General features: G+C 37.8%; 1 protein-coding gene across 6 annotated transcripts in view; it reads left to right on the top strand.

The window, feature by feature from the left end:
• The window catches only part of LOC130566646 (glutamate receptor ionotropic, kainate 5), a 103,908-nt gene extending 77,223 nt beyond the window's left edge, over positions 1-26,685 (top strand). For 5 of the 6 annotated variants that reach the window (XM_057354267.1, XM_057354268.1, XM_057354269.1 and 2 more), the window contains 13 exons: positions 2,102-2,263; positions 3,092-3,244; positions 5,072-5,176; positions 5,559-5,666; positions 7,279-7,482; positions 12,562-12,675; positions 13,519-13,628; positions 13,863-14,036; positions 16,544-16,709; positions 17,761-17,986; positions 21,374-21,502; positions 22,739-22,905; positions 24,075-26,685. In XM_057354267.1, coding sequence (XP_057210250.1) covers positions 2,102-2,263; positions 3,092-3,244; positions 5,072-5,176; positions 5,559-5,666; positions 7,279-7,482; positions 12,562-12,675; positions 13,519-13,628; positions 13,863-14,036; positions 16,544-16,709; positions 17,761-17,986; positions 21,374-21,502; positions 22,739-22,905; positions 24,075-24,695 — 2,439 coding nt within the window. In that variant the 3' untranslated portion in view covers positions 24,696-26,685. The remainder of the gene's footprint in view (positions 1-2,101; positions 2,264-3,091; positions 3,245-5,071; positions 5,177-5,558; positions 5,667-7,278; positions 7,483-12,561; positions 12,676-13,518; positions 13,629-13,862; positions 14,037-16,543; positions 16,710-17,760; positions 17,987-21,373; positions 21,503-22,738; positions 22,906-24,074) is intronic. The other variant, XM_057354271.1, reaches the window with a different exon arrangement.
• Positions 26,686-27,010: the final 325 nt, after the last annotated feature.

Genomic DNA, 27,010 nt, shown 5'->3' with positions numbered 1-27,010 from the left:
ACCAGTCGGCTCATTAGAGATGCTCAGAGCATCTGTGCCATTTATCATCATCATCATGGCTGTGGATTATGTCCTTGTTTTCAGGTCACACATTTTGGCTCTCATACTTCTCCTTTGTGTAGGATTTAACTGTTACAACTGAAGTAGGTTAAAGCATTTGACCTTGAGTGGAGAGATGGTTACTTTTGATGAATCTTTTGTTTCTGTTGGAGTTTCTTCTTGAAAATCACTATATAATCTTAAACACACTTAATTGTAGAGTTGGGTAAACTATGGTAATAGAAATTGTAATAGATTTTACAAAACATTGTTTCTATGTGTATAAATACACAAAACAGTGCTCATTATATAACGGTGCCCATTATATACAATATACAATATATATATATATGTATATATGAGTTTGGTTGCAAAATTAGATAACAATCAAAAATCAAAAATCATGTGTTTTATTATGTTATCATGTTTTTAATGTGTTTTATTGTGGTACTTAGCTGTATTAATGTGGCTTAAATCAAAACAAACCAACTACAGTTTGATTGATATTAATTGGAATGCCCAATAAAAAAAACATGATTTTTGAACATTTTTAAAAACAGAGGCATCTCATTTTGGAAACAAACTCTTCATATATATGTATATACGCATGCACGCACACATACATTATATACATATAGAGTTTGATATCTAAATGTTTTACTTCAACTTTGGTATCGAAACTGGAATTCGTTAAGAACCAAAATCTATAAGCAGAATCGGATTATAAATTGATACCCAACCCTATTCAATTGTCATGACAATATGTTAAGAAAGACAGGTCATGAATACAATCCTTCCACCTTTAACCCACAAAATAAAAAGCAGCCCATTACAACTTTCAAAGCCAAAATTTCATGGGAAAACCGCAGATCTGGCAACCCTGCTATTTCATTCATACAAAACCAAGTCCTGAAATTTCAAAAATGGCTTCGCCAAAGTCACAATAAAGCAACACATTTCCCACCAACAATTAACCCTGTGTTCAACTTTACTATTTAGTTCCTTAAGCATACAAACACTTTTTTGGCACAAAGGTTGGTAAGTTCTCATTAGTCTTTAATGACTGACAGTTGGCTCTTTATATTGGAAGGCGAGACTTCCCAGCCATTCATAATACAACTCTATCATCTTGTTAACATCTATAGTCTTTGATTTACATCGGCATGTTGAATAATTGATTTTGGTCTTGTCAACTTTACACTGTCTGCAGCCTAACCGAGATCCAGCTAAAGATTAAAGACACGTTTGTTCCACTTTTATCATTATCAAGCCTGTCAGAGAGAGCTGTGTCATCGGTTTATGTATAAACTCTGTGTCAAGCATCTCGGGATGAATCCGAAGAAAATATCACTGCTGAATGAGCCAAAGAAGGACCGTCCTGACCCGTCTGTTTTAAGACAAGGTGGCTGGATGTCCTTCAGAGGTGGAGTTGAATCCTCCTCAGCTGCCATACAGAAGGAGATTGTTTGTGATAAATAATCTAGAAGTTGCTTTGAAGTGCCACCAACTGACCATGATGGATCCATGAGCCCTCCTGCTGCTCCTACACATCTGGAAAAGGTCTTTGTGGACGGTACCATGAAAGCATCACTGCCTCACTCTTGGGATTTGCCAGTGGGTAAAACAAGAGTGAGGGCTGATTGATTTGGCACTCAAGGTGAAAGCCATGATACTCAAGGACGGCTCAAAAATGGCTTGTTTCCCAATGGGCACCACTTATGTTGAGTGGAATTCTGTCTGTACCGGATTTTGCCTTCAGTAAATGACTGTTTATTTATGGATGTAGATTTCCCCAAACCCACAGGGAGAAGTGTATATTAGTGTGTATTATTTCTGACGGCTCGGGCAAATGTAGATAACCTATTTGAAAAACCTGTAGCTTTTGAATGCGTTATCACATGTAACCAAACCACTAAAATGATGTGATTTTGAATGTAGCTGAAATAAGGTGTGTTATAGTATTACAATATCATAGCATTTTGTTGGTAAATAATCACCCGTCATCTAATTACGCTCTCTCTCTCTCTCTCTCTCTCTCGCTCTCTCTCTCTCTCTCTCTCAGGATTTCCCTCTGTTAAGGTTGGATGATGTGGTCAATGATCAGACAAATATCGTTGGCTTCTCCATGTTGAACATCAGTCATCCTTTCTACTTAGAGTTCATCAGGAGTCTAAACCTGTCATGGAGAGAAGGCTGTGATCTCAGCCCTTACCCCGGACCAGCGGTGAGCTTACAATATAAAATATACATTTATAGAAAATAAAATCTGCCTCCAAATTGAGCCCACAATCCAGGCCTGACTACAGTTCACCCAAAAATAAAAATTCTCTCATCATTTATTCGCCCTCATGTCAATCAAAATCTGTATTCGTCTCTTTCTTCTGTGAAACACAAAAGAAGATATTTTGAGAAATGTCTCAGTGGTTTTGTGTTCATTCAATGGAAGTCAATGGGGGCCTGGTTTTTTTTGGTTACCAACGTTCTTCAAAATATCATCTTTTGTGTTCTGCAGAAGAAAAAAGTCATGCAGGTTTGAAATGACAAGAGAACGAGTTAATGATGAACAATCTTTTACTTTTTCATCGATTTGTGTGTTCCCGGAATAAACCCATGACTTGAGCAACTAACACAATGTTTTTCCAGCTGAGCTCCAAGAGCACAAAATCTCATTTGGTAGATTAAAAGCACAGTGTTTTTAAGATATTAACGTATGCATTTTTGATAGCGAGTCCATAATCTGACGTTTCACTGTATTATTTAAATCAGAACTCCGCTGTGGTTTGCTGCAGTCTGTAGTACTATAAATTTATGAAATAACGAGACCACATGTCATCCATGAAGTTTTAAAAGTGCGTCTAAATACTTCAAGATGTGCGCTTTGATGCCACGCGATTTCATTCAGACGTTACGTTCTCTGTTAGACGTTCCACAGGAAGACAGCAGCTCCGAGGCCCGAACAGGTTTGAAGAATCAGTGTCCTCCTAACGACCTCACTTACTATCTTTCTCCTTTTCTACTTTTCTCCACCTTTCCACCATCTTATCTCCCGCAGTTGTCGTCGGCGCTGATGTTCGACGCGGTTCACGTGGTGGTCGGCGCGGTACGAGAGCTGAACCGCAGTCAGGAGATCGGCGTGAAACCTCTCAGCTGCACCTCCTCGCTCATCTGGCAGCACGGCACCAGTTTAATGAACTACCTGCGCATGGTACGTGTCGCCATGGCTACCCGCCATTTTCTGACTGCTGGGTTTAATGGCTTCAGTATTTATGAGGCTGCATGGGTGTGCGTTTGATGTTTGTGTTGTGTTAAAGCTCAATCATCGGTGTCGTCATTGTAGTTTTTACGTTGATGTATTTCTGTCCGCCGCGTCTTACTGGCTCATAGAGACTCACTAAAGCCAGTGTGGCATGAAAACGGACCTATATTACTTTTGTGAACATATGTTGTTGGCTTTATTGTGCATGATTCCTTGGTCCAAAAAATCTCTTTGTCGAAGTGTAATAACTTGCCTGAACTCTAAAACTGACCTTCCTTTTGGCCAAGGATCTCGGAAAATGTTAAAGTAGCCTATATCACAACACTCAACAGCATTATACTTTAAAATATTATTTATTTTTAAAATAAACGCATACTTGTTGCAAGCCATTTAAAGCCCTGCTACTGCCCGGTGTTTTTTGTCTTTTCTGTGATGTTATGCGTAGTCACAGTACTTTACATCTGACATTAATATTTATAGTGCCGTTTCTAATTATAACTGTGCCCTTAACACCAGATGTGCGTTGTTTATTACCACCTGTCCAAAGGTTTGGTTATATTTTATGATTCTTATGCATCTATTATCAATTTTAATGTCCTAGACAGTGTTTGTGCTGTCCAGGCCCATGCGTGGTCTCCACTGCTTTGACTTTCATTCTCTGTCCCTCCGTCTCTGTGTTTCGCAGTTTGCTTCATCAGTCCATCATTTCATGAGCATCTCCACACCTCTCATCTCAATTCTCGGTTTGTCTCCACCTTCTTTCTTGCTGGAATTGTACATCTATGCTATGTTGCCCTTACATCATTGTTACATTGTTACCAAAGTTAAAAGCATAGTTTACCAAAAAATGAAAATTCTTCATCATTTATTCACCCTTGTGTCATGGTTCTGCCACAAGACCAAGAAAAACATGACAAGATGAGGCAGAGCCATGGCAGAACCTCATGTTTCATGTGGAGGGAGGTAATTTTGGCCTTATGGCTCGCCATACTCTCTCCAGGTCTCGTCATTGTTCCTGCCCTCTTGTTTCCTCGTTAGTGCTCCTTATTAGTTCATGCCCCACACCTGTCCCCTCTTGATTTGGCCCCTTATTTAATGCCCCTTTGTTCTCTGTCCTGTCTTGTCTAGTCTAGTCTAGTCTAGTCTAGTCTAGTCTAGTCTAGTGTATTCTTGTCTAGTGGTGTATTTTAGTCTAGTCTAGTCTAGTGGTGTATTTTAGTCTAGTCTAGTCTAGTCTAGTTTAGTGTAGTCAGTCTTTTGTACCCTTCCTGTTTTCACCTTGCTGTTCTTTTGTTTTACCCCATCGTGGGTTTTTGTTTCTTGTTTTGTCTTTATTTATTAAAGTCTTGTTAACCCCTTACCTGCTGTCTGCACTTGGGTCCTCTGTCCATGTCTCACCCCTGTGTCATGACACCTTGTATCATTTCAAACCAGTATGATGTTCTTTTTCCGCAAAACACAAAAAAGATATTTATAAGAATGTACCGAACAATGACGGTCAAAATATCTTATTTTGTGCTGTGCGAAAGAGAGAAAGTACAGGATTGAAATGATAAAAGGAAAGGATGACAGAATTGTCATTTTTGGGTGAATTATTCCCTTAAAGTTGAAAAGTTGTATTCTTTCTTTGATGTTAAACATACCGTAACCAACATCTTTTCTGTGCTTTATTTCATATTGAATCTTAGAATTTGGGCATATCGAAGAGCTTGTTCTTTTTTAAAACAGCCAGATGCGTACGTTCTTTATTCATCTTTGTTGCTTCTTTGTTTGTAGGTAGAATATGACGGCCTGACAGGTCGCATCGAGTTCAACAGCAAAGGCCAGCGCACCAACTACACTCTGCGTATTCTTGAAAAATTCAAGGGGGGTCACAAAGAGGTAAAGCGCACACAAACGCACGCTGTATGATTTTATCCGGAAGCATCGGAGCGGTTGTGAGGTCTAATGAACGGGTGGTAGCCGAAGTAATCACCACTTCACTCCTCTAGTATCGATCATAGTATTGATCTCTCGCCTCATGCTCTTTTATCGCTCTTTCATCCTCTCAATTCATTCACTCGTCTCGTTTATTTCTTCGTTATCCCTACGTGAGATCAAACACGCTTTTAAATGGGTCACAAATTACATTTAAGTTTTACGTTATTTTTATGGCTTAGACATAGACGTGGTCATGTGAATAATACAAATTGTGCTTGAATAATTACTAGATGTTTACAGGAAACTATTTTCCCTCTCTGTCTTTGTTTTTTATCTCATGCAGATTGGTGTCTGGTACTCTAATAAAACACTGGCTATGAACTCCACATCTTTAGACCTCAACACATCCGAAACTTTAGCCAACAAGACGCTAATCGTCACCACGATACTGGTAAGACCTTCTCCAGATGTGTTGGCTTTGTGGCTTTGGCATGACGTGTGTGAACGTTTGAGGATTTCAAACCAGATTTACAGCATTATTGTTGTGAATTACAGGGATTTTGGACTCGCTACAAGCTTTACAGATTCAAATGTCACAAACAAGCAGTCCAAACGAAAACAAAGTCCAATGGTTTTAAAGATTACATTTCTAAAGCCTCAAAAACCCACTGAAGGAAAACCGCAACACTTGTTTAAAGCCGTTTCATTCTAACACATCTGGGAAAAACTATTTTCCACTAAGTATGGGGTAAAATACACGATACACAGTTTGTTCTAATGGGTTTGTCATGTCGCGTCTGTAACGCTCGGTAGCTGCAGCCAAAGACCAGAAGGAGAAATTCCACAGATAATCTTTTAATGAACAATCCAAGAGCAAACACCGAGAACAACGTAGCGACATCTATCAATACGTTGCATTTAAGACACGACAAGGGAACAGGCGGAGTATTTAAAGAGTCTGGATAATGAGGCTGATGGCGGGTGCGGGTGATGGTTGACGAGGGACCGGTGCGGGAGCGTGGAGGATCGTGGGAAGTAAAGTCCTTGGGGAAAACACGGGCAGACACAGAGGGAAACCTGTACCTGTCACGTCCGGTGTACCCGATGTTATACATTTATAGGTCCCAAAATGTTGAAGCTCCCAAAAAATGAATTCAAATAAATGTTAAATGTATGTAAATAAATGTGTTAAACGATGTTGTAAATTGTAATCAAAGCAGGCAGATGTGTTAGACCATCACCATTTTGGGACTATACTGTATACAGTATGTACATAATATGTAAAGTGCTTGAAATTTTTACAAAAATAAACTTTGTGTCCATCTGAAGAAAGGAAGTCCATATACAGTCGTGGAAAAAATTAAGAGACTATTTAAAAATTATTTTCAGTTTTTCAGAATTTACTATTTTATGGTGTTTAGGTAAAATGATCGTTTTTGTTTCATTCTGTGAACTAGTAACAATATTTCATGTTTAACAGAAACGATGCTCTGTATTTTTTCAGACCTCAAATACCGCAAAGAAAACAAGTTCATATTCACTTTTAAGCAAGTCATATTTCTACTTGTATTTAGGAAATGTTCAACACTTTTTTTCATTTGATAACCTGGATTTTTATCACAGTTTTCACGTGTCTTGTCATGCTGTCAGTCTTTCACATTGCTGTTGGAGGACTTTATGGCACTCCTGAGGTTTGATTTTGTTGAAATTCAACAGACGCTGGACAGGAACGGACACAATACATCTAGTAAATGTAGAATGGTCTCTTATTTTTTTTTCCGCAGTTGAATATGCCATTTCAGAGTAAGGGTAATATATTAAGAAACACAGTATTAGCCGGTATTCAAACCATGGCGTCTTAGCCTATAAGAAACTTTCACACGTCAAGGCCGAGAAAGGCTCATTTCAGTGGATTTTACTGCCGTCTCATTGCTGAGCACCAATCAAAATGTCACTTTCATTGTATGGGCATCGACTTTCATTAAGTTTACGGCACTTCCACCGTATGGAAATGGCTAGCGGAATATCACAGCGTTAAATGTTACCTCCATCCTGTTTTATAGGAAAACCCGTACATGATGCGCAAGGCAAAGTACCAGGAGTTCCAGGGAAACGATCAGTACGAGGGATTCTGTGTGGATATGCTGCGGGAGCTGTCGGATATTTTGAAGTTCTCTTACCGGATCAAGTTAGTGGATGACGGGCTGTATGGAGCTCCAGAACCGAACGGGTCATGGACCGGCATGGTGGGAGAACTCATCAACCGGGTATTCCTATGCTCTCGCCTGTTTCCCTGAACACATCTTACGTGTTTTTCAACTAAAAAAGACATCACTCTCATCTTGTGATGCTTTCGAAAAACATTCACAGTAAATGGAAAGCAATTGTTGTGCCAAGCGGTACAGGTTATTATGCAAACTGCAGGTTGTTTACATTTCCCGAGCAACAAAACAACTCCATTATTATAGAATGTGAATTTATTATGTGTGTTTATTTTCCTACAAATCATTGTGATTTGTGTTTTGTATACAGGCAATTTCTCCGAACTCAAAGCCCATTTCTCCGGCACTCTCTCTATGAATATGTCCTTTTATTCAGTTTTGAATGAGCCGAGTTTTTTTATGCAGATTGTTGTTTTCACAATCCGATGTTTCCATTAAACCAGCAGATATTAGCACAGATCACACTTAATGCTAAAAATAATCACAGCGGTAATGAGAACCATAATGACGTTCTATTAACCTTAGTGTTCAAATACGACAACACACACACACACACACACACACACACAGATACAATTCACTTTCTTCTACCTCTAATTATTTTGCGGCACTATACCATTACTGCTGTTATAGTCAGTGTACAGTTGTCTCACATTGTTGTGTTGTGTTTATGCTGTAAGAACCCATACCTGCCCACTCTCTCCTCCGTGAATACACACAAACACACACATTTATCATGTCTGACACTTTGATGACACCCTTTGAAAGTGGTTTACAAAACTCCTTCTCACTAATGAATTAAGCGGTAATTAAACGGATCTAGAGATGTCTGGGGTGCACTTGGGTTTTTTCCACAATAAACTGCTGCTGATTAGCCCATCTTAGGGTTGCCAGTTTCGAGAGAATTAAAAAAAGTCACTTATTTGTGTCTTTTTAGGGGAATAAGGGAGCTTTGCTTTTAATAATTTGAGAATTAATTAAAGAAGTGGATTTGAACCTTTTTGAGGTCTATTTGAAGGCTCCTCCATTGATGATTCCTTCCCGATAATATGTTCTAAAGTTTGACAGAAGGATATTAATTTATATTTGTTTAAAATAACCAAATATCTAGATTTTTTTGTGCTTCTTTTACTCCTTGTTTTGTCTTTTTTTTAAGGTGATAGTTCACCCAAAATCATATCAAACCTGTATGACTTTCTTCTGCAGAATGCAAAAGAAGAGGTTTTGAAAAATGTTGGTAACTAAACAAGGTACCCATTTACTTGCATCGGTTTTGAGTCCATACAATAGACCGTTTCATCAGACGCGTGCATGGACTGCAGTTAACTTCCGGTCTGTGTTTGGCCAGTGTCTAATAATCAACGTGATCTCATGAGAATTCGTAAGTATTTCGCGTAAAATGTGGTTCTATAAAACGTATATTTACTGACGTATTTACAGCATCTAAACACATAATACTGACGTATTGACGACACATAAAACATATCATAATCGCGGCATTAACATTTATTTTATTATATTTTATTTATTTGTCACAATGACATTATGTTTTCTATTGCATTTATTAAGGTTTACTCGTTTACTTATTATGAAATTCTTTAGGTTCTGTGTGATTTCTGTGGCCAACTCGTTTGGAAGAAACAAGACTTTAAACTTTAAAATGAACAACATTTCTGCAATCGTTTAGCCATTACTTATCATCTAATATTTGCTTTGTTTGCCATGGGACACAAAGGCATTTTTCCCCAACATGCTGTGACTGACAGTAGAGCCATGAAATACACCAAAAACGCAAAATAATTACAAAAGGAATCAATTTTAATCATCACATGTAATATCTTCAGAATCCATTCGACTGCGAGGAACAGAGCCAAATCCAAGCTATTATTTGCGATCTTCATCTCCATCTTGAGCAGCAGCCACCGTTAGCAGCAACACCGGCGCTAACGCGCTCGTCACAAATTCAAAAGTTGCCGCCGTCAAATGGGTAGGTTTAGGTGTGGGGGTAGGTTAAGGGGTCTACAAATGTAAATCGCTTATCGATGCAATTGTTGAAACGCACGGATACAAATGTCTTAATGAGATACAAGCTTTGTAAATATTTTATGTTTTTGGGCAAAAAATACATAGTAATTTTTACGTTTTATACGTTGTAACACATCAAAATTCAACGTTTCAGCATCAATAAAAACGTACAAAAATGTACGTTTTGTGCTTGTAAACTTTGTGTACAAATACCTACGTATAAACAATGAGATCAGGCTGCTAATAATATAACTATTTATATTTAATTTATGTTCATATTCATTTGTTTTATTATTTTATTGTATTATAATTGTATTAAATAAACGATTTGTTGAATTTTGTTGAATGTTAATTTTATTAAATAAATTTGTTGAATGGGTCCTGTAGTTCGGTCGCATTTAAAGAAACCGTATGATACATTGACATCTAGCGGTTGAGCTTGGTATCGCAATCTAAATTCAAAATATTGGAGAGGCAAGTTTAGCCAAGAAACGGTTCTTCTAGGTTTCTTTTGCTTGTTATCAGAAATAATCTACAGGCACTCTATTGTTTGCGAATGTGTTCCGGAAGTTAAGCGCAGTCCACAAACGCACACATGCGCAGTAACGTTATTTGTTGTCACTTTGAAACCGTCTATAGAAGTCAATGGGTACCGCTGTTGTTCGTATACCAACATTCTTCAAAATATATTATTTTGTGTACTGTAGAAGAAAGAAAGTCATACAGGTTTGAAATGACACAAGGGTGAATAAATGATGACAGAATTTTCATTTTTGGGTGAACTATCACTTTTAAATAACTTTAAGTCGCATTGAGGCCATCTTGGATGTTTGTCCGCTTGAGTAACATTAAACCATATGTCGCAGGTCACACACACATTGTAGACAAAAAGGAAATGCTACATTGTGTATAGTTGTATTTTTGTATAAAAAAGATCAGCTGTTTGACTGAATTGAATGCTTTCCCGGTGCACTTGAGATGCATTCACTAACTTTGGCTTACTGACATTTCATTGCATCTGTTATAAAAATGAATTAAATTTAATGTCGTACCGAAGTTTCACACACCATTACACACATACTGTATCAATTAGGTTCAACCAAAGCAAATCGTAACGCTAGAGAATTACATTTACATGTATATTTATGCATTTGGCAGACGCTTGTATTCAAAGCAGCTTATATGGTTCATTCAAGTTATCAGTCCATGCTTTCACAGGGAATCGAAACTTTGTATGAAAATACTAGTAATAGAGGAGTCTTTATGAAGAACCAAAATAATGCCACCCAAACATTTATTCCTTCCTTTCTATTTCCTCAGGAACTTTTACTCTCTTTTTTTCTTCCTCCCTTCATATTTCATTAGATATCTCTGGTCTCTCAAGGGCGCAATATTCCACGTGTCCTCGCTGGAAGTCTTGTCTTTACTATCTCTCTGTTTTTACCCGTTCCCCACCGACCCTTCCCACAAGTGTCTGTTTCTTCTTTCAAGGACTGTTGCTTTATCTTTTCCTGTCTCTTTTCCCATTTTTCTAGAGCTATATTCCGCTCTTTAGCCTCTCCTTCTATGTAATAAATAAATCTCTTTCCTTTACCCAAGGACTCTCATATCAAATTCTTCCATCAACTCCCTCCCCCTTCAACGGCACCTATGTTTCTTTTCACAATTCCATTCATTTATCCATCCATCCATCTTCCGGCCTTGACCCTCCCTCTTTCATTTCTTAGCTAGTTTTTTGCAGTGACGTTTTCCTTTTCTTTCCCGCACCTCGCCGTCATTTAGAACAGCAGACAATGTCAGATGTTTTTCTCCGCAAGTGCTTCTTGAAATCAAGATTGACGTGTAGCGCAAGAATACCCGAGTGCAAACAACATGACGTGTACTTGCTTTGTTCCAGCCGAGTGTTTTTAAACCGATGACTAACGCAGCGGTGCGCTAATGAGTGCTTAGCAACCATCACTAAATTAACAACACAACAGAGGCAGTTTGTAGTTAGTAGCTGTCAATACGACTCCCTGCAGCATCGTGTTGTCATAGAAACGCAGCAGCATATACTGTGTTGTACCAGACGTGCATTAAATTGATTGTGGGTTATTGTCATGCACTTTATGTTCGATTAAAGGGATAGTTCACCCAAAAATAAAAATGTTTATCTGTTATCATTTATTCACTCGTGTCATTCGAAACCGCAAGTATGACTCTTTCAGCTGTGGAACAGAAAAGAAGATATTTTGAGAAATTTGTGTCCATACAATGGAAGTCAATGGGGGTCAATGTTGTTTGGCTATCAACATTCTTCAGAATACCTTTTCTGCCGAAGAAAGAAAGTCAGACAGGTTTGAAATGACACATTAAAAATGTAATTTTAATTTAAAACGTCTCTTTTTTCATGTAATGCTGCTTTGAAACATGGCAGCATTTTGAAAAGCCTATATAAATAAACTTGAATTAATTGAATTGAATTAAGTATATACAGTGTTTGAAGGAGTTTTAAAATCTTTTTTGTGTGTAAGAACAACACAAGGGATGAACTGTTTTGTAAGCAATGAAATACTTTTTTTAATGTTATCCCATGAACCTAATAAACAGTAGTAAATGAAAAGCAGTAAATTAAATACTACAGTACTTTTGAAACTTACCGTAGTAAAATTTACATAGTAAAGTATAGTACAGTACAAGACTAAAGTTAATACTACTGTTAAAAATGATGCAGCTAGTTGCCAGTAACTTACTGCAGATGAATATTAATCTAATTTAGAGGCAATAGTTTGTTCAAAGATAAATAAACATTAAACATTAACAAGTCTTCCCAGAATGCTTTGCATGAGGCTGTTATTTTAGTTTTTTTTCTGTAAAGATAAAGACTTGTTAATGTTTAATGTTCATCTATCTTTGAACAAACTGTTGCCAGGAAATTACATAAATGTAAATCTACAGTAAATTGCTGGCAAACTGCTGCCAGTAATACTGTTATTCATACAGACATTTTTTACAGGGTAATAAATACCAAAGTATACACATTTTTTAATGTGAGTTCACTTACATGAGATGAATATTTAAGCAATATGTTAGACTATTCCTTCTTCTCTCTCTTTGCAGAAAGCAGATCTGGCAGTCGCTGGATTTACCATTACGTCAGAGAGGGAGAAAGTCATCGATTTCTCTAAACCTTTCATGAACCTGGGCATCAGTATCCTGTACCGTGTTCACATAGTAAGACACCTCTCATACTGTATTGCATAAGACATGTGCTTTAATATCTGAAAGAATTTGATTATGCTACTTGCTGAAATTTGCATTTAATATAAGGAGGACCTCAGCCAGTTTTCAATATACAGTATATTGTTTTTGAGTAAATCTCATAAACCTAGTCAAGGACATGTCCGGGTCATTGAACCCTTGAATCTAATACAAAAATGAAAATGTTCATTGAAGAATATTTAAGTCTATGTCATTAAGACTTTTGCAATATTTTCAAGATGTTGCTTTACTCTTTTGTATAGTGTTTATGTTTTTGTACTAAGCCTAAAAATTCATGTCCGAATACTTTACAAATGTTTGCTTGATTCTAATGACCTAATCATGTTTATTTGTCATTAAGCTTTGTTAATTCACATTTATGGAAAAACTAGTGTTCATTTTTATTAAAAACAATACTAAAAAAGAAAAAAATTTATATAGGTGAGAAATGCTTATTTTGAATAAAAACTATATTTTTTGTAGAAAATATTCCATACGGGTCCCACAAACCCAAACACAACACAAGGTTTAATCCAATAGAAATTATTGTATATAATTAACATTTTGCGTGTATGTTATGGCTTTTCATTCGGCCTTAATTGATCTGAATTTAAATCTGTTGTTGATTTGCCGTCACTGTCATATTCTGCATTACAGCATGGCTTTGTCCATATCAAAAGCAAACTTTTACCAACTTAGGCACTCTGTTTATAAGGCTTCACTCACTGGAACAGCAACAAAGCAAGTGTATGAGGAAAAGCTCTCAAGCATTTGTTTGTTTGTTTGTTTGTTTTGTATTGTGTGTGCTTTCCGCAGGGCAGGAAGCCCGGTTATTTCTCCTTCTTGGATCCCTTTTCGCCAGCTGTCTGGCTCTTTATGCTTTTAGCCTATCTGGCTGTTAGCTGTATACTTTTCCTGGCAGCCAGGTACCGCACTGTCACTCAATACACACATATCTGTTTTAGATATCATTATATTCACCGTCAGGCGTTCTCGCTGTGCCTATCATAAACATTAGGGGAGCTTTCTAAAAATTGATGCTTAAACCTCATTCGACTTCTGATTTTCCTTATCTTAAGTTTTATTATGTGGAGCTTGACAATATTAAATATTTCACGAAGCAGGTACACATTTCTCTCTGTCTCTCTCACACACGTCAGGCTGAGCCCATATGAGTGGTACAACCCCTTCCCGTGTTGGCGGGACCGCAGGGATCTTCTGGAGAACCAGTACACACTGGGGAACAGCCTGTGGTTTCCTATCGGTGGTTTCATGCAGCAGGGCTCAGAGATCATGCCCCGGGCCCTGTCCACACGCTGCGTCAGCGGAGTTTGGTAAGTGTGGGGATGTTTCACGCTGTCTTTAAGTTATACAGTGCGGTTTATAATGTTGAAACTACAAGAGGGTGAAGATGTCAAGCAGTGGTACTTTTCAGATCACGTTTCAACTTCAATATATAAGAGATTGCAAGTCATCTACTCACTCTACAAAAATCACATGAATACTGCGATAAAATTCAAGGTGTGTTATTTTGTAGAATTATTTTATTGGCTTTATTGTTTTATGATTTTTTTTACTTTTATAACTGACGTAACGGGTGTTTGATAAGATGGAATAGTATCACATGAATAGCCTACTCCCGCTCTGCGTTTGTGCTGTGTTTACAGTTGAAGTCAAAAGTTTACATCCCCCTTTGTAAATTGTTTATATTTCATTCCCTGAGAAACCTATATGTGATTTTATAGCTTGTGAAAGACATTACTAAATGAAAAAATAAATATATAAACAAAACAATAACAATTTGCACCAAAAGAACATTTTCAGAGGTTTACACCCATCTGACTTGAAATGAATCGTGTTGGTTTCATGAGCATCACTGAATGTTTCTATCTATTGTAATAGTTGTGTATGAGACTCTTGATTGTCCTCGATGTAAACAGATGAATCTCAACATCACACAGTTAATGCTGGACATGAGTCAAATATACAGAAATGCTGAAAAAGCAAAGGTTCTGGAGGACCTGGATCATTTTTCTGAAGATCAGTGGACAGTTAAATGACTCGACAAACAAGAAACCCTTAAACAACTGTGACAAAACATAAAAACACTCATTGACTGTTCAGGTAATATCATACAGTATTAATAATCAGTATGTAAACTTTTGAACTGGGCTAATTTTAGAAATTCTGTTATTATTCTTTGGTGTGAACTTCATGAAACTAAAATAAACCTTCGTTTTCATAATTCTTATTATTTTTCACATACTTTCAGCATTTTCCAGATTCTGCAAAGGGGGATGTAAACTTTTGACTTCAACTGTATGTGACGCATGATTTATAATTTTGCAATGAAAAATAAACAATTAGGAATAAAACTACATTTAAATTGCACATATAGATATATCAGTAATTCCATTGTAATATTAAATAAACATTTAAAGTTGTATTAAAAAATAAGATATATATATACAGTATATACAGTATATATATATATATATATAATAAAAAAATTAAATGAAAATAGATCAAACAAAAATAGATATAAAAAAATCACAATATATTTATGTATTATTTCTGTTTTATTTTTATATTATGTTGGTTATAGACATACGAACTAAGCTTTAAATAAAGGAATTTTTAATTCATTTTTGTCTTGTTTTCCAAAAATGTTACCCCCAAAACGTAGATAAATGTACTTAGTGAAACTGTAGAATAACAAGACTTGTCAAGTAATACTTTTTGAAGTGCATTGTAAGTTTGCTTGTTTGTTTGAATGGCCATGTTTGTTCGTGTCCAGACATAGATTTGTGAGATTTACGATCTTGAATCACATCTTCAGATTAGTGATCAATCTCAAATGGTGTACCTTCTATCTTCGCTCTCTCTAATATCTCTTTTCTCCGCTGCATCTTTTCCGTTTCGGCCCTGTGCCTTGATCTTGAGGTTATTTAAGATGAGCAATTTATCTCTTCTAAGAAAGTAACAATGGAGGTGAAATAATTCTGTCTGTATGCGGTTGAAGCCAAATTTTTAATCATCTGTGGTGTGAATAAACACAATAGATGTGAGTTTTAATCCAACGTAGGGGTGACCCAGAAACCAGAGAGCTACTGAGATCACAATCAACCTCTCCCTGAGAAAAGCATCTCCATTACGCCCCGGAGGAAACGTGCTTGCAACTAGTGTACTTTAATTTTTAAAGTAATAGCAAAGCTTTTACTAAAAGACACGTAACTCATCTTTATGTTTGTTTTTTAGAAACGTTTTTATTGCTTTATAGTTCTCTTTTCACCTTGGTGTGATTCACTGCGTGTTTGTTTAATAGGGATGGGCTTCAAGGTTGGCGCATGTTTTATGTGATTTCTGGTTGGTCGTTTGAATGGCCATCAATGGAGAAGGATGCATTTTGATGGCATAATGTTGTAGTGACGGCATCTGCCAGCAGGGGCCGATGGTCAAATCAGCAGAGAATTGTCACTTCATTGGTTGGAACATCTGACAGGAATTAGACAGTAAATTAACCAGTAAATGCGTTCAGTAAATAAACGAAAAAGTGATATTTGTATTTTATGCCTTCTGTCAGATTTACAATCTGATATCGAGGCTTATTAATTCATTCACAGTGACAGATAATTTCACAGAGTTGCAAACAGACTTCATCTCATTTTTAACATCTAGTGCTTTATTCTGTGTTAGATTGTTAGATTGAACCGCCTGTAGATGACACTTCGACCGCGAGGGTAATTCGTGTGTCAGCATATTTGCACACGTGCGTGTCTAATGTAAACAGCCATCTGTAATGCAGACGTTATGTCTGGCTGTTTGTGTGTTTGTGAAACAGGTGGGCCTTTACGCTGATCATCATCTCCTCCTACACGGCGAACCTGGCAGCGTTCCTGACGGTTCAGAGGATGGAGGTGCCGATCGAATCTGCCGACGACCTGGCCGATCAGACGAACATCCAGTACGGCACTATTCAGGGAGGAAGTACCATGACCTTCTTCATGGTATGTATGGTTTGTGTATTGTATTGTTTTTACGAAGATGAAATTTTGAGTCAAAACTGTTCCCATCTGATCAAACCTTCCTTTATGGACAATTAATAAATGTTTTATTTTTAAAGAGGGATAGACCAATTTGGAAATTTTGGAAGATAATTCATTACATTTTTTATTCCGATACCAATATGGCTGATAATACAGTATCCTTAATATTTAATTTCTTAATTGAATTCTGGAATTTATTTAGAGTTATAGTACATAAATAATTAAGAATTATAGTGTATTAATATAATTTATTTAGTCTATAGTAATAAATACATTTTAATAGACTGTTTAAGGCTGTTTTTAATATTGCATTTACTAATTAATGCTACAATTAAATATATTTATCTTTTTTATTTAATATTAATATTTTTATTTGACAGTTTATATCATTAAAACGCTTGTAACAATGGTTTTTCCATTTTTCAATTTGTAATATTTTTAAGGTTTGTATAAGGGTTAGGTTGAAAAAAAATAGAAAAGACTACAAGTAAAACTTATAAACACAATGCAAATCCTTAATATGACTGAATATGTTCATGTCCGAACGAATTTGTCTGACAGGCTCACAACAAGTGATGTCATAATGCATCACTTCCTGTTTATGACAGCTAACAGTTGGCTTAATGACTCACATCCACATCTATATTCACACCCGGGGCGAAGTTCTCTTCCTCTATCAGATCAAACTTAATCCAAGTAAAGTTTTTTTTTACAGAAATCAAGTCTTATTTCTCTCTCACCCTCTCCATCCTTATTTCCCTTTATTTTACCACTTCACTCGCCACGCACGTAAATCCCTGCACAAACCGCACATACAAATTGATACATTATCTCTCAATCTGCCACCCTTAATCTATTTCACGCTCAGCGTCTGCCAATAAAATGATTTTATCTTCATTCACCTGTCCTCATGTGTTCCTTAATATAATATTGGCTGTTTTATGACTTTGCAATATTCTTCTCTCCAATGACTTTCGTCAATGACAATTTTATATTCCGCACACGTTCTCAGAACTCGCGCTACCAGACGTACCAGCGCATGTGGAATTACATGTACTCCAAGCAGCCCAGCGTGTTCGTGAAGAGCACGGAGGAGGGCATAGCGCGGGTTTTAAACTCCAAGTACGCCTTTCTTCTGGAGAGCACCATGAACGAGTACTACCGTGTTCTGAACTGCAACCTCACGCAGATCGGAGGTCTGTTGGACACCAAGGGCTACGGCATTGGAATGCCTTTGGGTGAGTCGAGTTGTGATGCTTGAGTGAACGACATGGGTTTCAATGTGTTTCTCCCCAACAATTCTTTCTCGCTTTGTGTTTTCTCTTTGAAGTCAAAGGACAAAACATGTAGTTAAATTCCCTGAAGCCATCTCGATGATAACATCCCGTCGTACTGGGATAGATGGCTCGCCACATCCCGCAACGCTTGATAAATACCAATTGTGACTTTGTCTTTGACATTTGCCATTTCCAGCGATTACTTCTCGACAGGCGGAAATATGAAAAAGCAAGTGTGTTTAGCATCGAGTACGTTTAATGGTGATTAGTAGGCGTGACAATGAGAAAAGACTGATCGGACGACATGGGGTCTTATTCGTGGGTAAAGAATGGGGCTAAGTGAGATGATGGTCACTGTTGAGCCGTCCGCTCATGAATAATACTGTAGGAAGGTTTTCTGGACACCAGTGTAGAAGGGCTTGTCAAGTTAAAATGTAAGAGGCTTATTGCATAACGCATAAAGAATTCACACATCCAGCTGTGATAGTGAAATAGGTCATAAAAGTGTTATTAGCGTCATGTGGTATTTTCTACAGTAGTCCCACGGCTCATATTCTAAAAGATTTCCAAGCAAACTGTCCGTTGCGATTTTTACAACGCTCTTTAGAGCTGATCAGCATTATTTAGCAGCCCATTGTATTGCTTTTTGCACTGCAGTGTGATTCCCCCAGACAAAATAATGGTCTGGACGTTGGAATGAGTAGCAACATAATGTAAATACATGAATGTTTTTTCAATTTTAAGATTTTTATTTTATTAGTAGTATTTTAGTCAATTTTATATTGGGACTTTACGACTTATTTTTTCAAAAGTGAATAGGTAACTTTTCCTACACCTCTCAATTGTGAAAACTTATGTTTGTGTAACCTGTGAGCGTGGACAAGTCAGGACAATCTTATTTATGCAGTAACTCAATACTACACTTTTAATAGTTATATAAAATATGGTAGTTACATCTGTATTAGGGCTGTTAAACAATTAATCGCATCCAGAATAAAAGTTTGTGTTCACATAATATCTGTGTACTGTCCATATTCATTTTGTATTTATAAACACACAGTCACGCATGCATATATTTAAGAATTATAAATTAATTTATTAATTTTATAAAAAATAATAAACGTTTATATATAATTTCAATTATTAGTAAATATAAATACATACATTTAAATATTTCCTGTGTGGGTGTGTGAGCAGGGCTGGACTGGGAAGAAAAATTGGACCTTACGTGTCTTTTGCATTCGCGTTGCGTGCATTCGCATTTATAATACGCCCGTCTAAGCGGCCAACGCCTCCGTTCAGGCCCCATACGTTAGCGGCCTACCGGGAAAACGCCCGGTACGCCAGATGGCCAGTCCGTCCCTGTGTGTGAGTGTGTGTGTGTGTTTATAAATACAAAATTAATATGCACAGTACATAGACATATATTATGTAAACACAAACTTTTATTCTGGATGTGATTAATAAGCATTATCTTTTACTGGGACACTGACATCTGTGACCATTTACATGGTAAAATGATGTGTTTACGTGTTAAAATGTTCTCATGAAATCAAGAGTCTCTACGTTTATTTTTTATTAGTCTTTATTTTCATTTTTCAATATATAATTCATTAAAAAAACATCACACAGATGTAACCAATGGGATCAAATAGGTCACTGAGCAATATTTTAACAGATTAAATGAGAGTGCCACTATGAGCAAGGGATGCTTTTGAAGAGAAGGATGCTAGAGATGCACAGATCCGGCAATGAGCAATGTTGCTCGCTGCATTTGATCTTCTGTCCTCTAGGAATTTCACTTCAACAACCACATGACCACTAAGTTAAACTATCATAATCTTGTGAACCTGTTACTCGATTTGAAATGAGAACCCAGGAGCATCGTCCACCTTCAAAGACTTCAAACATCTCCAGGACACAGCGTTTCATCTGGGAGCACCGCTCTCTCCTCCCAGTTCTGACACATCTCACCAGTTTGCCTTCCAAAGTTCTGGTGCCAAAACCGTCTCACCCAGGCATTCGTAAAGAGGCTGGTCTCCATGGACACCCCCATCCGTTTCCATAGCAACAGTGCAGATGGTGTCACAACAGCACCCTTAAAAAAACACCTGGTGCTGTGTTAGAATATTAAATGTTAAAGTCAACAAGGCCCTGTTTACCTTTTTCATATAGTATGCGGTTTATGGTCTTATTGTGATGTAGTTCTTCAATCTTTCATTTGAAAGTTACGTCACTTAGAAAAATTATTTAATGCTGGTTAGTGTAACTGAGAATAGTGGCACTTTATGGAAGTAGGAAGAGAACCAAGTCATTTTGTAAGTAATACAAAAATGTAGCATTCTCTGTCTATTTTGAATGCCAAAGGGTGAACAAATAAATCTTTCATAACCCGGAATAAGCTCAGAATAAAATTATGAGTAAGCCATTCGAGTATCCACTTAGTGACCTTTTAAAACATGCTACTATAATGATAATAAATATTTTTTTAAACTAGCAAGATTTCATATTTTCACATTTTTAAGTGTTCCTGAAAGCTCACATACTTTGTAAAAAAAAGATACCTGCTATTTGCCTGCATGAATTCAGAAAATAAATTACTGTAAATAAATAAACTACAAATAAATAAAGCCTTTTTCATCCAGGCCTTTGTGTTTTGACATCAGATGTCAAGCATGATTTTACAGATATAAAACATGCACCTGTCCCAAAAGATACACACGCTTCATTTTCCAAAATCCTTCCTCGTCTTTGAACGAAATGTAAAGTAATATTCTCTTCATGACAGCCGATCCGTTCCGAAGCATAGCCGCAGTCTCTAATTTAAATTAACATCTATTAATGTGATGAATACATCCTATCACGTCATATTATTACCGCCGTGTCAAGATTAGATGCAATGCACTAATGTTTAATGAAGGATGATGTTATTTTAACAAGTCAAATCATTTGGAATTACCCGATCGTCGCTTTCATTTCAATTCTGACACACTGCCTAATTCAGCTCATTTGCAAAACGCACAATTAAAGAGTTGTTTTAAGACTCATTGAAGTTGACGGAGCGGTGGCTTAGCGGTTAGCAGATGTTCTCACACGTTACGCCGTGGTGTTAATGTGGGCGCCGTGAGTTTGAGTCAGTTCCTGCCTCTCACCGTCCCACTGTGAATAAAAGTGACTAAAAGACATTTGGTTTATGACTGTGTGCCCTTCTGTACCTCACAGCGTTAACGAGCCTAAGGTGGTTTGCTGGTCTTCTAGCCTGTCTAGATTTAGCTAGTCTGTTTGGCTGGTTTTGGAGTGGTTTCGGGTAGTTGTAACCAGGCAAGTCCGCCTGTTATTCTGTTTCAGGTTCTCCGTTCAGAGACGAGATCACGTTAGGTGTGTTACAACTGCAGGAGAACAACAGATTAGAGATTCTGAAACGCCGATGGTGGGAGGGGGGCAAGTGTCCTAAGGAGGAAGACCATCGAGCCAAAGGTGAGCGACACACTGATGTAAGAGAACATAAACTTGTTTCAAAGTAATCTTCATAAAATTGGACTGTTAAATCAATTACGGTTGCTTTTGCTGTTATTAAATAAAATGATTATAAGTACAATCGGTTTTAAACATTCTTTGCTATTGTCAAAGGAAAACAATTAAAATAACTATAACTAATAAATAGGATTGAGGATTAGGAGAATGGACTTTGGTTTTGTATTTTGAAATTATAATTGTCTTAAATGAATAGGAATGAATTAATAAAATAAATACACATACGCATGTGTTTTTCCTAGCCTACATACAGTATTTCATTATATTCATATTTGAGTTTATGTACAATCATTTTGTCGTTTGTATTTATCAATTTATATATACAAATCACACAAACATTAGAAATGGGAAATTTGATTCTCTGTTGTATCTGTATTTTTATATTCTTGCATGTAAGACGTGCAGTATCCATCTGTCGGTTTTAAATGACAGATGGTTCAGAGTTCTGTAAAACAGTGCATTTGTGTTTATGTGGTCTGGTGACGTTTTAATTTCCGTGTGAAGGCGACTACACCGGCCCAGGGGAATTTAGAGAAAATAGTAGTTATTTGGTGTGTGCAGACATGTGCACACATATGTGTGTCTGTGTGTGAAATTCATTACATATTTTTGGTCTTGTTTGCAATACTCGTATTTTCACCAGAAAAATGACATTTACGGTCTCTCGAGGTTATTTACAACTCTACAAGAAAATATCATATTATGGATAGCAGTTTTTGTGCCATTTCCTTGTCGACACACGCCATCTGTGAATTTGTGCTTTTCTGTAAGTGCAACCAGAACATTATTAAACAAACAAAAAACAAGGAATAATCATTGTACTTTATGCTTGGCTGGAGTTCAAAACAAACGTTGCAATGGTTGTGTAAAACAATGATTTTAATCTCACAGGATCATTGGGGAATCCTGTGGGAATGCTGAGTCGAGATTTGTAAGATTTACATTGTCTTTAGTCCATTGAAATTCTTATTTCGTTCATTCCTCTCGAGAAAGGAACAGTAGAAGGGTCTAAGAAAAAAATGACAAAGACAATAATGTATATACAGTATTATAAAAGTCAGATCATGAAATGAATAAGAATAACCCATACACAATAACAAAAGTCCAATATTGACTTGTCACATTTTTCTGTGTTGGACGTGCACGTGTTCTGTGTTACATTCCCATGTTTTTTTTCAGGTTTGGGTATGGAGAACATCGGAGGAATCTTCGTGGTGCTGATATGTGGGCTCATAATAGCTGTTTTTGTGGCCATTATGGAGTTTGTGTGGTCCACACGCCGGTCGGCAGAGACAGATGAGGTACGCCCTCACTCCTGCAGCGCCCGAAAACACAGACACGCCAGAGTAGGTTACAACCGCAACTACGCACGTCATCTGTGTTTGTGATAAAACTGTGTCTAGATTATTTCAAGTAAAAATGAAAATTCTATCATCATTTACTCGCCCTCTTGTCATTTCGAAACCTTTATGACTTCTTTTCGGCTTCAGAACACAAAAGAAGATATTTTGAAGAATGTTGGTAACCGAACATCAGAGGTACCTATCGACTTGGTTTTGTGTAGAAGTGAATGGGTACCGCAGTCGTTGGGTTATCAACATTCTTCAAAATATCTTCTTTTGTGTTCTACAGAAGAAAATAAGTCATATTAGTGTGAAATGACAAAGGGGGGGAGGGGTATTAAATGATGACAGAATTTCCATTTTTGGGTGAACTATCCCTTTAACATACAGTACATACACTCTCAAAATAAAGAAAAAGGTTCTTCACAGCAGTGCCATAGAAGAACCATTTTTGCTTCACCAAAGAACCATTCATTCAAGAAACATTCCTTTTGAACCTTTTATAATCTAAAGAGCAATTTGGTAGATGTTAATAGGTCTTTATGAAACCAAACACCAAACATCGTGTTGTTTTAGGACCTTTATTTTTATGAGCGTAGTGTATTTTAATTTATAGGTACAGGGTATTTGTAACATGATTGGATGCAACGTTTGTAGAACGTTTACTGGGAATTTCTGAAGAAAAGGGAAAATAGATTTAAGTTATGAATGCCCGTATAACCCTCACTATCACATCACTGGAGTCAAGCTGACAAATGTTTCACAGTTTCACAAATCTGTAGATATTCCCACATAAAGCTGTGACCCCACATGGGATCTGTACACAGCCCGAAGTCAAAGAGCCCACCCCCAGTCTTCCATAATATTCTGGTGATATTCTAGAGATCGAAGTCCCAACATATATCAGTTTCAAGTCTATGAGATATTGACGTCTGTTTTTCATCCACCAGGCGAAAATTTAAACTCAAATCACTTAGAAACATAATAGCACATCTTTCCATGTGAGGTATCGTTTATGTCCGTGAACAAGTTACACGACAAGTTTAATACGTACAGTAGGATTACAGGTTAAGAACAAACCCATTTTTGTATTTACATTTATTCATTTAGCAACAGTGACATACAAATGAGGAATCGTCGAAAAAAAAAATCTGACTCTTTCTCTCTCTCAGGTGTCAGTATGTCAGGAGATGATGACGGAATTCCGAAACGTTATCTCCTGTAAAAAGAACTCCCGTTTACGACGCCGACGACCCCTCTCGTCCCACGGCATCCTCCGTCACCCGGCCCGTCTCCCTCTGGGAGCCCCCAGGCCCGTACGTCTGGTACGAGAGATGCGTCTCAGCAACGGCAAACTGTACAGCGGGGCGGGCACGTTAACCGGAGCCTCGACCGTCCCGGGACCTGTCGGGGTTCCTGCAGAAATTGGGTCGGGCCCTCAACGACTGCTGGAGGACCCTCTCGGTGCCAACATCTCTAACACCGCGCCCTCTCTGGTTCCCGCTTCGATTCCCGCTCCGGCCCCCCGAGGCTGCACGCACGTACGAGTGTGCCAGGAGTGCCGTCGAATCCAGAGCCTCCGTTCCACGTCCGCTTGCTCTCGTATCGCCCAGCTGGCCTCCGCCACGTCCTCTCTCCCTCGTCTGCCCCCGCCGCCCTCCGCTTCCATTACAAACACAGACAGCGAGGGAGGGGGCTCGGGCAGCCCCCGCAGGCCCAAACCCACGCCCCCTCCCAGGCCGTTACCGCCCGCTAAAACGCCCTCTACCGATCTGCTCTGTAAGCAAGACTGAGGTACATGCGAGATGATGAATGTGCGGCTCGCTGGAGGACAGACAGACACGCGTCAAGTCGAGACTCACAAATAGCTGTGCCGACACCTCCAGTCAAGGTGACCTCTGGGATACTGCAGAAATATGGGCCGTTTTGGCGGCACCTCAGACTGATGCGAAATTAAATTAATGGAAACCGAGCGGATGATTCAGCCAACCTCTTCCTTTCCAAGTGTCCAGTTTAACGCTGTCATGCAATGGCACGGGGAGGAATGTGAGGTTTGGCAGACTGTTGAGACTACGTAATGCATATCCCACGAAAGAATGCTATGCAACATAAGCGGATAAACCAAGAAGAACCGAAGGAATGCCGTTTGATTTTACGATGGATTATGCTCCTGTGAGGACCATTCAGTCAGACTCAACAAATGTGTGCACATAGAACTGAAATCGTGTTAATTTCCTTTTTTTCTTTCTCTAATAGTGAATCAAAGGGGGGGATGTAAAGCTTCGCTCTTTTTATTCCTAAAGGTCACTTGCTTCTTTTCATTTTTAGCTTTTCGGTTTGTTTATTTAAAACTTTTTTTTAACGATAGCTCTTTTTCCTCCTGTCGGTGTCTCTATAGACAAGTCTTTTCGATTTTTCTATGTTTTGAGGGGGAGGTGTTATGGTTGGGAATGGTTTGTTTTGAGCGTATCTCTGAGAAACTGAAATCTCCAAAACAGTCAAGGATTAAAGTCAACATGAATCATTTACCTCCATACTGCGACATTTAAATGAACGATGACTTGATTGGAACCGTAATGTCTGAACGTCAGGTTTACCCTTCAAAGCATTTACATTTGACAGACGCTTTTATCCAAAGCGAGATTTTGTGCATTCAAGGTCCATTTTTGCCTGGGAATCAAACCCGATGACCCGTACGATGCTTATGCAATTCTTTACCAATTTAGACTTTCCAATTCCTGCATTAACTATAGGCAAGAAAGGCTTTGTTACATATAACACTAGCCTGATGTAATGCCTTAACTAGCTGTTAGCTAGTAGCTGTATTAGCTGTAGCGGGAATACTGGTTAACACGAACTAGTGCTGCCTACTGTAGATGATGTCATTCGGGGAAAACAAATGCGGTTTCAGATGCGGTTATTAAAATTAAATGAAAGATGATGGAGTATTATAGACCAATGCTTTTTCTTTGGAATAATGTGCACCGATCGAGCATAATAAGAGCCTTCTATTAAGAAAGTAATTGGGGTCAATTTCGACTTCATGTTGACTTTAACAAGATTTGAAATTCTAGGCAGATCGCATAATGTAAGTACACAAGGAAACACGTCTCATTTGCAGAACAATGACAAGAACAAACGAGACGGAGGACCTTTTGTGCACCTGTAGGCCTGTGTGATGCTGCGATGGGCCGAATAATGATACTTCTCATTACAGAACTAAATGAGCAACTGTCACGAGTTATTTGTTGAAACGCACCAGAGGTTGCTGTCTGTGTGGTAAAATTTCAATATCCATTTATATCCCCCCAAAAAACCCAGCAGTACTATTTTCAGTCTCCAGAATTATAGCATTCATATGTTGGTGCTTTTGGGTGTGTGTGTGTGTGTGCGTGTGTGTGTGTGTGTGTGTGTGTGTGTGTGTGTGTGTGTGTGTGTGTGTGTGTGTGTGTGTGTGTGTGTGTGTGTGTGTGTGTGTGTGTGTGTGTGTGTGTGTGTGTGTTTGAATAAGGGTCACATGGGGTATGAGGCTGTTTGTGATTAATTTTTTTATCCAAGCTGATTTTTTATTTCCTCATTAATTTTCAGAGATTTCTATTCCAGTGCTTGATGAATCGCACCCACGATGAAGATATCAAGTAAATGATTGAGATTATATTGTTATTAATATTCAAATAAAAATGTGGGTTATGTAGGAGGGCTGTTTCCCTCTTTGGTTAAATATACGGTATAGACACGTTTGGAATAAAACTGTGATTCAAACTGTGACTTTTGCTCTGCGTGGATGCTTTAATTTGTCTTTGTTATTATTTGGTCAATAAGTTTGTTTTGAGGTTGAGGATTTATATACTATGGGAGTACCATGGTGTACTTTGAAGTACCTATCCTTAAATCCCATGTTTATAATGTGGTGATCATTTAGTAAGCAGTTGCTATCCTCTTCCTATTTTTTATTGTTAATCCGCATATAACAATTACGCGCAAAGGTGATTCAAGGTGAGTCGTATTACACTTATGTCTCTCATGTCTAATGTGTTTGATCTGATTGGCCCTTTTAGGAACTAAACTGGAAAAAAAAACATTAATTAAAGCATTCACATATTCTGAA

This window comes from Triplophysa rosa, linkage group LG16 (assembly GCF_024868665.1).
Source record: "Triplophysa rosa linkage group LG16, Trosa_1v2, whole genome shotgun sequence".
Taxonomy (NCBI): Eukaryota; Metazoa; Chordata; class Actinopteri; order Cypriniformes; family Nemacheilidae; genus Triplophysa; species Triplophysa rosa.
The sequence above is the reverse complement of the archived record's forward strand: the minus strand, read 5'-3'. Positions and strand labels throughout refer to the sequence as shown.